The 13,410-nt window shown below is 41.5% G+C and overlaps 1 protein-coding gene across 2 annotated transcripts in view; it reads right to left on the bottom strand.

Annotated features, from left to right (window-relative positions):
* The window catches only part of ABCF1 (ATP binding cassette subfamily F member 1), a 44,196-nt gene that overhangs the window by 17,941 nt on the left and 12,845 nt on the right, over positions 1 to 13,410 (bottom strand). The window contains exons 4-12 of one of the 2 annotated variants that reach the window (XM_042447339.1): positions 12,307 to 12,373; positions 11,344 to 11,421; positions 10,470 to 10,544; positions 8,988 to 9,110; positions 7,010 to 7,102; positions 5,559 to 5,681; positions 4,966 to 5,066; positions 3,905 to 3,990; positions 2,384 to 2,523 (exon numbers count right to left, since the gene is read on the bottom strand). In XM_042447339.1, the coding sequence (XP_042303273.1) occupies positions 2,384 to 2,523; positions 3,905 to 3,990; positions 4,966 to 5,066; positions 5,559 to 5,681; positions 7,010 to 7,102; positions 8,988 to 9,110; positions 10,470 to 10,544; positions 11,344 to 11,421; positions 12,307 to 12,373 (886 nt within the window). Of the gene's footprint in view, positions 1 to 2,383; positions 2,524 to 3,904; positions 3,991 to 4,965; positions 5,067 to 5,558; positions 5,682 to 7,009; positions 7,103 to 8,987; positions 9,111 to 9,372; positions 9,379 to 10,469; positions 10,545 to 11,343; positions 11,422 to 12,306; positions 12,374 to 13,410 lie in introns of both variants that reach the window. The other variant, XM_042447340.1, reaches the window with a different exon arrangement.

Here is a 13,410-nt window from a genome sequence, read left to right as displayed (position 1 = left end):
GATCTAGGAGTCCAAGTATACCACAAATTGAACATGAGTCAACAGTGCGATGTGGCAGCTAACAAGGTCAATGAGATTTTAGGTTGCATCAATAGAAGTATAGTGTCTAGATCAAGGGAAGTAATAGTGCCACTGTATTCTGCTTTGATCAGGCCCCACCTGGAATATTGTGTCCAGTTCTGGGCACCTCAATTTAAAAAGGATGTTGAGAAACTGGAGCGTGTCCAAAGGAGGGCGACTAAAATGGTGAAAGGTCTGGAAACCACACCCTATGAGGAACAACTTAGGGAGCTGGGGATGTTTAGCCTGGAGAAGAGAAGGTTAAGAGGTGATTTGATAGCCCTGTTTAAATACTTGAAGGGATGTCATATTGAGGAGTGAGCTAGCTTGTTTTCTGCTGCTCCAGAGACTAGGACCCAATGGAGCAATGGATGCAAGCTACAGGAAAAGAGATTCCACCTCAACATTAGGAGGAACTTCCTGACAGTATCATTCCCCCCTCCATGCATAATTGAGGTTGCGGATCTGAGATCTGCGAGTTAGCAGGGCGACTACACAACACCTAGAAAATTTTAGAAATAAAGTAGACTGGTGGGGGGGGGGGATGAACAGAATGGAATGAAGGAGAGAAGAAAAAAGGAAGATGAAAACAGTTAATAATAATAATAAATTTTATTTTTATACCCCTTTTCCAAAATATTAAAGAAGTGTACACAAAATTCAAAACCATTTACAAACACATCATAAAATAGATAAAACCAATAACACAATACAGTATACAAATCTAAAACAATCATTCAAAAGGGTGAGCCAGGAAGTTGATGGAATCAAAGTACACTAATTCATTTTCCAGAGGGGAAGGCTTGACAGAAGAGGAAAGTTTTTAGCCTCTTTTTGAATGTTTCTAGAGGGGTGATCAGGTGGAGTTCCTCGGGAAAACTGTTCCAGATTTTTGGGGCTGCTACTGAGAAGGCCCTCTGGGATGTAGTAGTATATTTAGATGATGGAATTTCTAGCAAGTTCTTCCCAGTTGTTCTGAGTGTGCAGGGCGGATTATATGGGGAGATGCGGTCCCTCAAGTAACTCGGGCCCAAGCCATGTAGGGCTTTATAGGTAATAACCAACACCTTGTATTGTGCTTGGAAGCGAATAGGCAGCCAGTGCAGATTTTCAGAATAGGTGTTATGTGGTCAAACCTGGAAACACCAGTGACCAATCTGGCTGCCATGTTTTGTACTAGCTGAAGCTTCTGGGCTTGGTACAAGGGTTGCCCCATGTAGAGCGCATTACAGAAATCTAAGCCAGAGGTTACCAGAGCATGCACCACAGTTTCAAGGTCCCTTTGGCCCAGGTAGGGTCGCAGCTGGCGTATCAACCGAAGTTGAAAGCAAGCACCTCTGACCGTCGCATCTACTTGGATGTCAACTGCAGAGACGAGTCCAGAAGTACTCCTAGACTGCGAACTTCGTCCTTCAGGGGAAGTGTGACCCTATTCAGGACAGGTGGATAAACTTCCTTCCCTGGGCCTGGGGAACCTATCACCAGTACTTTAGTTTTCTCTGGATTCAAACTAAGTTTGTTTTCCCTCATCCAGCCCATTACCGACTCCAGGCAGGCATTCAGAGGAGAGACGCCATCCTTAGTCACTGAATCAGTCAGGGGCACAGAGAAGCATATTTTTTTGCATCAGCTAGCCTCTTATACTTATCATGCATCACTGCAGAAGATACATGTTAGAATTATTAGACCCATAGCAGAGCTAAGCAATCTGTGGACCACCAGTTATTGTTGGGCTCTCACTTCCATGCACCCCAGCCAGCTTGGTCGGTAGTGGGAAATAATGGTGGTAGTGGCTCTTTGAGAACTGGAGGGCTATGGGTAGCCCAACCCTGGCCTGGCCTAGAGAAAGAGGTGCCTCGTTAAGAAAAAGCATGAGTTACCCCTTAAAATGCTTTGACCATTTTGTCACAACCACAAGCAGAGTGGCTAGGCATGATTCCTTACACTCTTTGAAAGCATGTTTGTGGACAGAAAGTGACTTTAGAACCAACATGTGGCATTGATTTCAAGTTAAAAAACCTGTAGGTTTTTTTTTAGAAAGAGCACAACCTTCCATCTGTACTTGTAGGTCTTTGCGTTCAAAAAACACATGTTTTACCTGATGTCAGCCATTTCACTGACTCCTTTTTACCAAAGCTGTGGGCCTTCTGGAGACTAATAAACTATGAACTCCTCAGCCACTGGCCAGGCTGGCTGGGATTGATGGAAACTGGAGTTCAATATTACTGGGAGGATCAGAGGTTATGGAAAAATTCTACCTTGAGTAAATCTGCAGAACATTCTCAGGTTAGCAATTTACTCCCCCCCACCCTGGTGCCATTACCTTCTCCAGACGTTCTGCAGCTGTGTCATCCCCTTTCTCTAACTGGGCTTGTACTCGCTTCTCCTCCTCCAGCAGCTTCAGTCGCTTGGTATCAGCCTTGAGGACAGCTTGCACAGCGGGGGTTTCATCTGCAACCACCTCTGTGAAGATGAAGAAAGCCACATTGAGGAGCAAACTTTTGAAACACAAATGGCAGGGCTTCACAGTATTTTATGCTGCAGAACTTTTAGAAAACATTTGTAGTGAAAAAAAACAAAATCTTCAGTTCTTGGACTGGCTGGCCAAAAAGGGACAAGCACTTTGCTCGCTTGCTTTATATGAAGCACTGTTAATTTATGTGTTGTTGCTGTGAAAGTTTGTGTAGCTTAGAAGCAAAGAGACAGCCTAGGAAATTCCAGATGCAAATGTTGCATCTCAAAGAATCTCTCTTTTGTCCTCAGGCAAGCCACATACTCTCAACCCTGCCATGAAGGATATGGGGAAAATAATATTGCCAACTTTTAACCTGAAAAGTTACTGAAAGGTCATAACTGGTTAATACATTCTGAAGTGATCTGAACACCTGAACCTATTGTTGAAATGTTTACCATTTACTATTATTTATTTTGGTATATTTCTCCTATTTTTATTTCCTCATTTTGATGATTGTTATTGGTTTAGATATATAAAAGGTGATTCAACAAAATCATGGAGAACCACTAGACTCAAATGCCACCACAATGCTGGAGAGAGGAAATAACCTTCTTGTCTTCCTTACATGCTTCCTCAGAGGAAAATGGATCCCAGCAGATTTCCCTCTTGGCCATTTTATGCAGTTAGCCAGGATAGCTCTGGAAGACATGTAAGGGTCAGGCCTGCAACTTGCCTGCTCATCTACTAAGTGTAGTGGTGAGATTAAGACTGAGGAATCATGCATTTAAACTATGAAAGCTTGCTTGGATGAGCCTTGGATAGGTCAGGCTTAGCCCTTTTCAAGAGAGCTGTTTTTGTAGAAAATTTAAGTAGTATTCTTCTCCCAGCAAATTATTACATACACACGTAATCTTTATTCCATTTCAAAACCTAAGCACGGCTGTCCCTAGTATGACCTTGGATGGGACTCCACTAGGGAATAAGGATGTCTAGGTAGGGATAGGAAAGAATCAGACTTGAAACTCTGGAGAAAGATTGCAAGTCAAGAGCTTCATGGAATAGTGCTATAAGGCACTTTCCTGCATTCCTATTTTGGTATGTCCAGCTTGGAGACCTCCACACTTTCACCACATCCGAACTCTCCAAAAATGAGACTATCCCATATTCCATGTAAAAGACACATAATTTGTGTGTACAGTATCCAAGCTTCAAGCCCTGGCATTTTGTGGTAAAAAGGCTTTAAAGTAGCAAAACCTTCTGTCCAAGACAAAAAAAAAAAATCTGTCCAAGATACAGGAAAAATGGTTTTAACCTGAACTTGGAATATTAATGCAGACAGGCCAGAGGGCTCTCTCAGTATAAGGTAAATTCCATCCCCCTCCACCTTACCTTGTTCACAAAGCAATACATCAATATTGGGAGGGATGCTCAGAGCCCGGTTGGCAATATGTTTTAGCAACGTGGTCTTGCCTTTTCTGAAAAGAAATAGCAGGAAACTTTTTCAGGGGTAGTGCACATACAAGCAGCCAGAACCATCAAAATGTTTCCATCCAAAATTCTTTAGTGGCAAATTGTAGTGTTAACATTTGCTGTTATTTGCCTGCAAGTTGGCTTTGACATATGGCAATCCTATGAATGAGAGACCTCCAAGATCTTTGGTCATCAAGTGCTCTGGCAAACTCAGAACTCTGGCTTTCTTTATTGAATTTAATCCACCCAAAATGAGATTTTCCTCTCCCTCTGCTGCATTCTGTTTTACTGAGTATTATTATCTTTCCAGGGAGTCTAATCATGTCATCTCTTGATCTGAACACAGTATGATACTCTCAATTTAGTCATTATAGTATTAAGGCATAATTCAGCCATTATTTGCTCTATGAACTATTCATCTGTCTTTTTGCCAGTTCAAGGTATTGCAGAACTCTCCTCTAGCATCAAATTTCAAATGAGTTTATTTCCTCCCCCTTACAGCTTTCTTCACTGGTAAAATTCAAAGACTTAGCCATGTTAGTCTGGAAAATCAATATGCAAAGAGATTGTGTAGCACCTTTGAGATTAACTGAATGAAAGCTATCATCTTCTCTCTTTCAGTTAGTCTCAAAGGTGCTACACAATCCCTTTGCATACTGATTTTCCAGACTAACATGGCTAGGTCTTTTAATTCTGCCAACGAGATCTTGTAGTACAATTGAGACTAACTGAGACGAAGAAGTTGGTAATGTAAGCATTCACAGACATAGGTCTACTTCATCAGATACGTACCTTTCTTCACAGTTCAAGTTTCACACCCATGTGCAGAATTTGGAAATACAATGGCATGGATATCCACATGATTAGTAAAAATATTTACAGCCCCCACCCTCCCACAAATCACCCTGAACAGTGTGCAATTAACAGTTTGGGTAAATGAACAAAAAAGTAGGCCTTAGGCCACACCTTATTACACTTACCCATTTGGCCCCACCAGGCCATACCGTCGCCCAGCCACAATATATAGGTCTGCATTGACAAACAGTTCTTTTCCATGAGCCGAGATGCTAAACTTTTCCAGCTGCAATGGAAAGTATAAAGTATTAGAGTTCTTTTCCTGTTCGTAAGCTGCTGCTTTTGCTATTTCATTTTTGCCATTTTGATACTGTATTCTATTGCTTTTACTGTTTTTGTGAGTTTCCCTGTTCTCTCATGAAACATCTCCTTGCCTGAAACACTGGAGAGCTACTGTCAGTCAGAGTAAGAAATACTGAGCTAGGTGGACTGCAGCTTATTATCAGGGAATGAGTTTCAAAGCTCTCAGGTACACCCTCTCTGCTTAAAATGGTTTGACTGGGTACATTTGAAACTGCACCCAAGAACGTGCACATGTGAACTGCTTCCTTTGAGCAACAGCTTCACCTCAAGTTTGATCAACTTCTTTATTTAGTGACAAACGCCAAGAGAAAGAAATTAAATTTAATATAGGTCATAGGAAAAATGGAGAAAAGACTTGGATGATACAAAAAAGTCACCCTAGAGAAATAAGATAGAAGGCGAGGAGGAAGGGTACCTTAATGTCAGATGCATTTTCCAGCATGGCCTGCCGTGAGGACAGTTCGGCCTGAGATACCGAGAAGTCATTTTCTGCTGCATTGGCTGCTTTCAGGCTGGCTACCTGCCGCTCAAACTCCAGCTGTTGAAACAAAGCAAGGCGTGACCACAAAATGCCAGCAAAACCAAGAGGGACCACTTTCTTTTCCCCATTATCCTTTGTCAGCTTTCACCCACTCTCAGCATATTGTATCTTCTGCTTCCTTTTCCTTATCTGGCATGCTATTTACTGAATGTTGACTTGGCTACTGATATGAACTCAGACCTTTTAATTAAGCCAGTCTTGTCTCCAGTAATATTTTTCTCACCAACATTTCCTTCCTTTCTCTTAAATCTACAGAATTGGAGATATTCATTAAAAAAAAAAAATTCACACACACACAGACACATACACTTGCATACGCCTTAACCTTAAATTTACATTTAAGCCTGATATTTAATGCAAAAATAAGTATCAAGACAATAAATAATTCATTCATCAAGACAATACAAGGTATCAGTTTTTATATGAACTGATACTCTGTACGTAAAATGAAAAAAAGCACAACCCTGTTCCATCTGTATTTACTGGAAACCATGACCTGTATAAGTGGTCCTTTGCCTTACACGGGGGATCTGTTCCAGATCCTGCCGCGTAAGGCAAGTTCCGACTATGAAAATAATGGGGCTTGTGCACGCAGTGTACTACAGCGTGTGCACCATACAGTAAATGGTGTGGGGCTTTCAGCATAAAATGAAAGCTGCATAAAAGGCGCCCGCGCATGACGTGGGCACACTGTACAATTATAATATTTAAATATCAACCAGGTTATTGAACTGATGGAACACACTGCAGCATAGATTTTAATTCATGTTCTTCCATTCTGAGGGTGGCCTACTCTCCTTCAATGGAGGTTTTTAAGCAGTAATTAGATGGCTACCTCTTTGGGATGTTTTAACAGTGGATTGCTGCACTAGCAAGAGGATGACCTTGGGGTCCATTCCAACTCTATGATTCTACACCTGAAAATTTGCATGATGTAGATTAGTGATTTGGATTTCAGCTGCACAATTCCCATTGGCTATGATGACTATGATGGTTTTCTGGGAGCTGAAGTCTAAAATGTACAGAAGGTAAAAGGTTTCCCACCCATTGTAATCCTAATCCTAATCCCACGATCCTAATTCAGGACACCGTGGGACTGATTCTGCCTTCCACAAAATAAGGTCTTCAATAAAACCCTAAAGACAATATCCCAAAAGGGAGGAGGACAATTCCAGGAATCTGGAAATACAAGAGGAGTCAATAATACGATCACTGTCAAGAAAAAAAAACAAGAGCAATCTATGAGCTACTATACTATATTATACTATACTATAGAAATAAGAGTTTCCAGGATAAGGAGATTCAATACCCAGCATAGATCTAACCTGCTTCTTGAGTTTCTTCTTCTCCTTTTTGCTGAGGTGCGCATAGGGATCGTCCTCCTTCTTCTCTCCCTCCTCTTCTTCATCCTCTGACTGCTACAGAATTCATGGGAAGCCATTTTGTGTTAGTAAATGATGATGGGGAGGAAAACCAAGACTATTTCCTACTGAGCTTTTGGAGACTCCTACACCCCCTTCTCCCATTCACTATCAGGTAGCTCCATAACATGTCTTCTGCCCCCTGGCCAGCCCAAGGCATTTTACTGACAAAACAAAATTACAAGACAAAAATAAAATTTCAACTCACTCTTCAACATAGAAATCCCGCTCGACTAGCAGTTGAATCCTGCATCAAGACTAGCAAAGAGAGAATCTTTCAGTCACAACCAAGTACAGCAGGCTAGATTATGGTTAGAAGGGCAGGCCATGTGAGCCATGAAGCTCTGTCTGGTTCCCATCCCATAGCCTCTGTTGCCTGAGTGACCTGTATTGGTCTTTTTAATGCCAAGGCCCAGGCCCAACCTATTCCTACTAAATATGTGCAAGGAGGCAAGAAACATTTCTTCAGGATCTCCTCAGCCTGCACAGGGAAAAAAAGGCTGTTTCATGTCCCAGTGCTAAGGGTAGGTCAAGGGCTGAAAAGCCAACCGCCCACACCTCTCCCTGGCCTACCTTCCTTTCTTTCATCTATCTCCCATGGCATTCTACATAGAATGGGGACAAAGAGGGATGAAAGAAGAGGAAAGGCTCAGTAGCTTTCAGGCCACGATGCATGAAACACTTCAGCAGGGTGATGTGGGTACCTCCTCAGACTAATTTGAATGTGGGCTAGACAAGGCAACTATTATATGGATTTGTAATTGGTTTACCAGCCAAACCCAAAGGGTGCTCAGCAATGATTCTTCTTTGTCCTGGAAAGAAGTGACCAGTGGGGTGCCACAGGGTTCTGTCCTGGGCCCAGTGCTATTCAACAGCTTTATCAATGACTTGGATGAAAGAATAGAGGGCATGCTTATCGAATTTGCAGATGACACCAAATTAGGAGGAATAGCTAATACTACAGAGGACATGATCAAAATTCAAAATGACCTGAATAGATTAGAAAGCTAGGCCATAGCCAACAAAATGAATTTCAACACAGAAAAACATAAGGTACTGCACTTAGGCAGAAAAAATGAAATGTATAAATATGGGATGGGGGACATCTGGCTTAATGAGACTACATGAGAAAGGGATCTAGGAGTCCTAGTAGGCCACAAGTTGAACATGAGTCAACAGTGTGATGTGGCAGCTAAAAAGGCCAATGCAGTTCGAGGCTGCATCAATAGAAGTATAGTGTCTAGATCAATAGAAGTATAGCTGCATCAATAGAAGTATAGTGTCTCGGCAACACAATTCAAACAGGATGTTGACAAATTGGAGCGTGTCCAGAGGAGGGTGATCAAATGGTGAAGGGTCTGGAAACCATGCCTTATAAGGAAAGACTTAGGGAGGTGGGTATGTTTAGCCTGGAGAAGAAATGGTGAAGGGGTGATATGATAGCCCTGTTTAAGTATTTGAAGGGGTGTCACACTGAAGAGGACCCAGAGCAATGGATGCAAGCTACAGGAAAAGAGATTACACCTCAACATTAGGAGGAACTTCTTGACAGTAAGAGCTGTGTGACAGTCAAACACATTCCCTCCGAGTGTGCTGGAGTCCCCTTCCTTAGAGGTCTTTAAACAGATACTAGATGGCCATCTGTCAGGGATGCTTTGATTGTGATTTTCTGCATGGCAGTGGGTTGGACTGGATGGTCCTCTCTATTTCAATAGAGAGATGGACTAGTCATATAGGTATTGGAATACGCAAAATATTTTATACACATCCAGTGGGGCCTGGAGCTTGGGGTTGCTGCTCAGCATTCTCATATCAGGATGCAATGTGAACAAAGCCAAGCTGAGGGGAAGAACTGAAAATCATCGGGACAAGAGTCCTTTACCGGCTGGCTGCTTGGTTTGGACTTCTCTTTGCCTTTTGTGGACGATTCCTTTTCATCATCTTCATCCTCTTCTTCCTCTTCTTCATCATCCATTTCCTCATTATCTAGAGCAGCAAACATGTTCTGTAGAATGCAAGGAACATGCAAGTAAGCATACAGAATGCTCCAGACTCTGTTCCTCTGAAAGCTTTTTGAAATTCTGGGAAATTTCTGGGCAAAAGATTCCTGTAGTCCATCTGTCTTGTTGAGACTGCCTGAAGTCTCTATATAGGCTGTACCCTTGCTCTGATGTAACTTGCACACTTAGGCGGGATACAGACCACCCAAAAAGGGTGGTCTCCCCGCACCTTGTTTTGCTGCATGAGGGAACCGCAGTGGACAAAACGCGTGGCTCCCTCATGCAGCAAAACGAACACACAAAAAGCTGGTTCTTTCTGCAATGTCATAAGGACATCGTAGTGTGCCAATGGCACACTGGCACACTCGTGACGTCCTTATAGGGGTGTGACATGCGGACGCTAAGCATTTGTCGTGTCAAAATGGCGGCACCCGTGTGTGATGGGCGCCGTCATTTTGACGCCCTCGTCATGTGCTAGGGGTGATGCACCCTCGGCCAACACCTAGCATGTGACGGGCGCTGCAAAGGCCTGTCTAGGTCGGGCCTTAGTTGGGTCTGAACATTTCCAACCACAGTTTTTGGTATATACTTTTAAATATAATGTTGTGTGGTGTAATAGCTTGAGCACTGGACTATCACTCTGCAGATCAGGGCTTGGTTCCCCACTCAGCCATGGAAATGCACTGGATAACCCTGGGTGAGTCACATGCTCTCAGCTGCAGAAAACCCCATGATAGATTTGACATAAAACTTATAAATAAATTAAATAAAAGATTGACATAAGTTGGAAAGGATTTGAAGGCAAAGAGCAACAGCATCTTTCCCAGGCTATAAACCCATATGAAGCAATACATACCCAAAGCCTGGAAGATAGAAGTAAATGGAAAATCCTAGTGATTATTTAAATTTAGTTTTTAAAATACCTGTATTTATTTATTTATTTGTATGTATGTATTTGAAATGCTGAAAGCCCCTGAAAGGAAGAGGAACAGGAGAAGGAGAAGGGATGTGAAAACTTAATGAAAGCATGGAAAACAGCAAGGATAGTCAAATTAACACAGAATATATAGGGCCAAAATGGGGGAGGGGAAATTTAGAACCTAATTATTTTTAGGGAACTTGGTGAATCAACCATTCTGTAACTTCAGGGGCAAATGCCAATGTACGTATTATAAAATTAGGATCTGACAAAAGCAGTGGTAGCTTTTGCTCTGATAGGAGAAGACAGCAAACAATGGAACCTCATCTTTCTTCCAGTCAGTCACCTTGCTTCTTCTCCAGTCACCAAGGCCTACCATACAGCACTCTCGAACCGCCAGATGTTGACACTAACATCAAGAGGATATAAGATCAGGCTTCCTTACCTTGGCTGGTTGATTCTTTTTCCCTTTGGATTTTTTTGCAACTTCCTCAGGCTCAACAGTCTGTTTGGTTGCAATCTGAAAAAAGAACAGAGAGTAATGAAATCTCAGCTTTAAGATGAACTAGTCTAGCTTTGCAAATAATGGTACAAAAATTAATTGTTCACTAAAGAAGTAGTATCTTGGCCATGGAAGAAAGGTTGGCATCCTGTCCAGTACAGAAACCCAAGATATCATGTGTGCTGGAAGAAGAGCAGAAGAAATGAGTGACTGGTTTTCCTTCCTTGATAGCCTAACTTGCAAGACATATGGAGAAATCCATCCCTCCTCCATTAATCCACTAATTTACCTGCATGGAATTCCTTGTCACCTATGCCTATCAAGCTGAGTTTACCACTTCAACATTTAATCTTAACTTCAGAGAAGTTTTCATGGCTGCAGACTACATGTCATTACCCCCCAAAAGAAAAAGATACAGAACAAGAAACAAATACATTGCACCCTTGATATCCACTGGTGTGTGGTTACAGAACCCCTATGGATACCAAAATCAATGGATGTGAAACTCCCATTATATAGAGTGGCATAGGAAAATTGTGCCAGTTATGTAAAATAGCAAAACTAAGGTTTGCTTTGTGTATTTTTTTTTAAAAAGGGGAATATTTTCAAACCGTGGATGGTTAAATCAGTGGATAAAGAGGATTTACTGTACTGACTTGTAACTTTTCACTTCCAAGCTCTGCATTGAACCTGGATAAGCCATTTTGACCAGCCACATAACCCCCAAACCAGGACCTTCTTTGTCTATCCATATGACACTTTCTGATATTCCCTTGGATTATGAATTTCCATTTTACAGCTTCCAAGTTTCCTGCACCTTAGATTTGTCCTTGGGTTTCTTAACTTCTTCACTGGCTTCCTCCTCATCACTTTGAGCAAATGCTGAGCCTCCTCTCTGAAAAAGTGAAACAGACAGACAAAATGTATAAACAGACACAACGAGCCAAATGGAAGTTCTCAACGGGAACAGCAAGAATAAACTGGTTGGGAGTGTTTCCTTCATTCTCTCCTGGATCAGAAAAGAAGTCAGCATATCTTTCAACTTCAGCTGTATATTAAAATTTGAAGCTGAAAGCAGGTAGCCTGATATTTTCAAGCAAAATTAATAGTGAGCATTAAATGCTCCCCTCCTTCCTTCCTTCAAGGTATCAAATGGGGGGAAAAACAGGTCTTGCTGCTATGGATCTCTGGTGATAATCCAGTATTCTTGGCTGTTTTCCATGGAAACTATCTACAAAATCACCTCTGTCAATTCCCCTTGCTTCCTTCTAATCTAAACCCTTAAACCCCCTTTGCAGTGAAGATAAATGTATTCTCCCTTGATCTGCATAGTTATTTCAGAGATAGAGAGGTCAAACATGGTTTTTGAGGAGAACGAGCCCCAAAAATGCAAGGAAGCATATTGTTGCCTGGTTTTGAACAAAATGATATGCTTCTCAATCTCCATATATAAAATGGGAATAAAATAAAATAAGGACATCTGAACAGGCAGAATAGTCTTAGCTGGCAGGAAAGGGTTTTGTTGTTGTAACTGTTGCTATAGGGTGGCATTTTTACTTTGGTGTGTATGTGCCTCCATGCTGACCACATGGTTTTCATAGGTTTTTCTTAGGCAAGGAGTACTCAGGAGGTGGTTTTGCCAGTTCCCTTCTCTGAAATATAGCCCACAATGCCTGGCATTCCTCGGTGACCCTGCTTAGTTTCCAATATCAGAAAATGAAAATAAAATCAAGATGAAAAACTGCATATGCATAGTAATGATAAAAATCAAGCATCAAACCTGCTGTTTTCCTTTATTCTTCTCATTTTTTCTTGCTTTTCCTCCTTGCCTCTTCCTCATCTTCCTCCTGAAAAGCAAAGAATCCATATATTTTTCTACAATGAGCAAAATAAGTAAACATTGAAAAATTGCATTAAGATGATTCAGCAATGAAAAAAATCTAAAGAAGTTGTGGAATATCCTTTTTCCTGAAGTTTGTAAGGAAAGCTGGGAGAAGACTCCAGTTTTATACCAAATGTCTTGCTCATCCGAAATTACAAATGCTCTAACCCAAGGTTTAGTTCATACCAGGACATCTATTTTTCAGTCATCTAATTCAAACCCCAGAACACCTTTTCACAACCCAGTGGTCTCCAGGTGTGCTGGGCTACGACATCCATCATCCCCAGCCAGAATGGCCAACAAGTAACCTAATATAGTACATCTGGAGAGCAGCCTGTTGCATAAGGCTGACCCTGAACATGTGAGGGAAAAAGAGAAGTTCTCCTGAGACTGTACTTCTCTGACAAGTAAAAACTACAGTATAAAGTATTTCCACGTTATCTAGTTTAAAGGGGGAAAGCTTTTAGATAAACTGATGTCTTTTCACCCCAAAACTTTTCCCTTAGATGTAAACCCTGCCAAAATCAGTGGTGGGGAATTCCCAGAAGCCCCTGTCAGCAAGGCCAAAATGAGGGATTATGAATTGATGTCCCAAACAACTAATAGGTCAGTTTCCACAGCCACAGACGACATGATGTGGGTCCAACATTTTCTGGGAACCAGATCCTCGGATACCCTAAGTGGGGCCAGAGTCAATATCAGGGTTGAAATACACTTTCTGTCCCCTGCCCCCCCAGGGTTAATATTCTCAATAGTTTAATTCTCTTTGGATGCTGTTTGTATGTTTCAATTAGCACTTCTTTGTAAGGTTCCTTGAGTAACAGCATTGGGGAAAAGAAAAGGTATAAATAGACACTACAGCAGCATCAATAATGTATAAAGCATGTGTCATACCAGTGAGTTTTGGCCCTCCTTCAAGTTTTAATGCCAGTGGTTCTAATGTGTATATGATTTATTATTATTATTATTATTATTATTATTATTATTATTATTATTATTATT

The sequence above is a fragment of the Sceloporus undulatus genome, chromosome 2 (genome assembly GCF_019175285.1).
Source record: "Sceloporus undulatus isolate JIND9_A2432 ecotype Alabama chromosome 2, SceUnd_v1.1, whole genome shotgun sequence".
Classification (NCBI taxonomy): Eukaryota; Metazoa; Chordata; class Lepidosauria; order Squamata; family Phrynosomatidae; genus Sceloporus; species Sceloporus undulatus.
The sequence above is the reverse complement of the archived record's forward strand: the minus strand, read 5'-3'. Positions and strand labels throughout refer to the sequence as shown.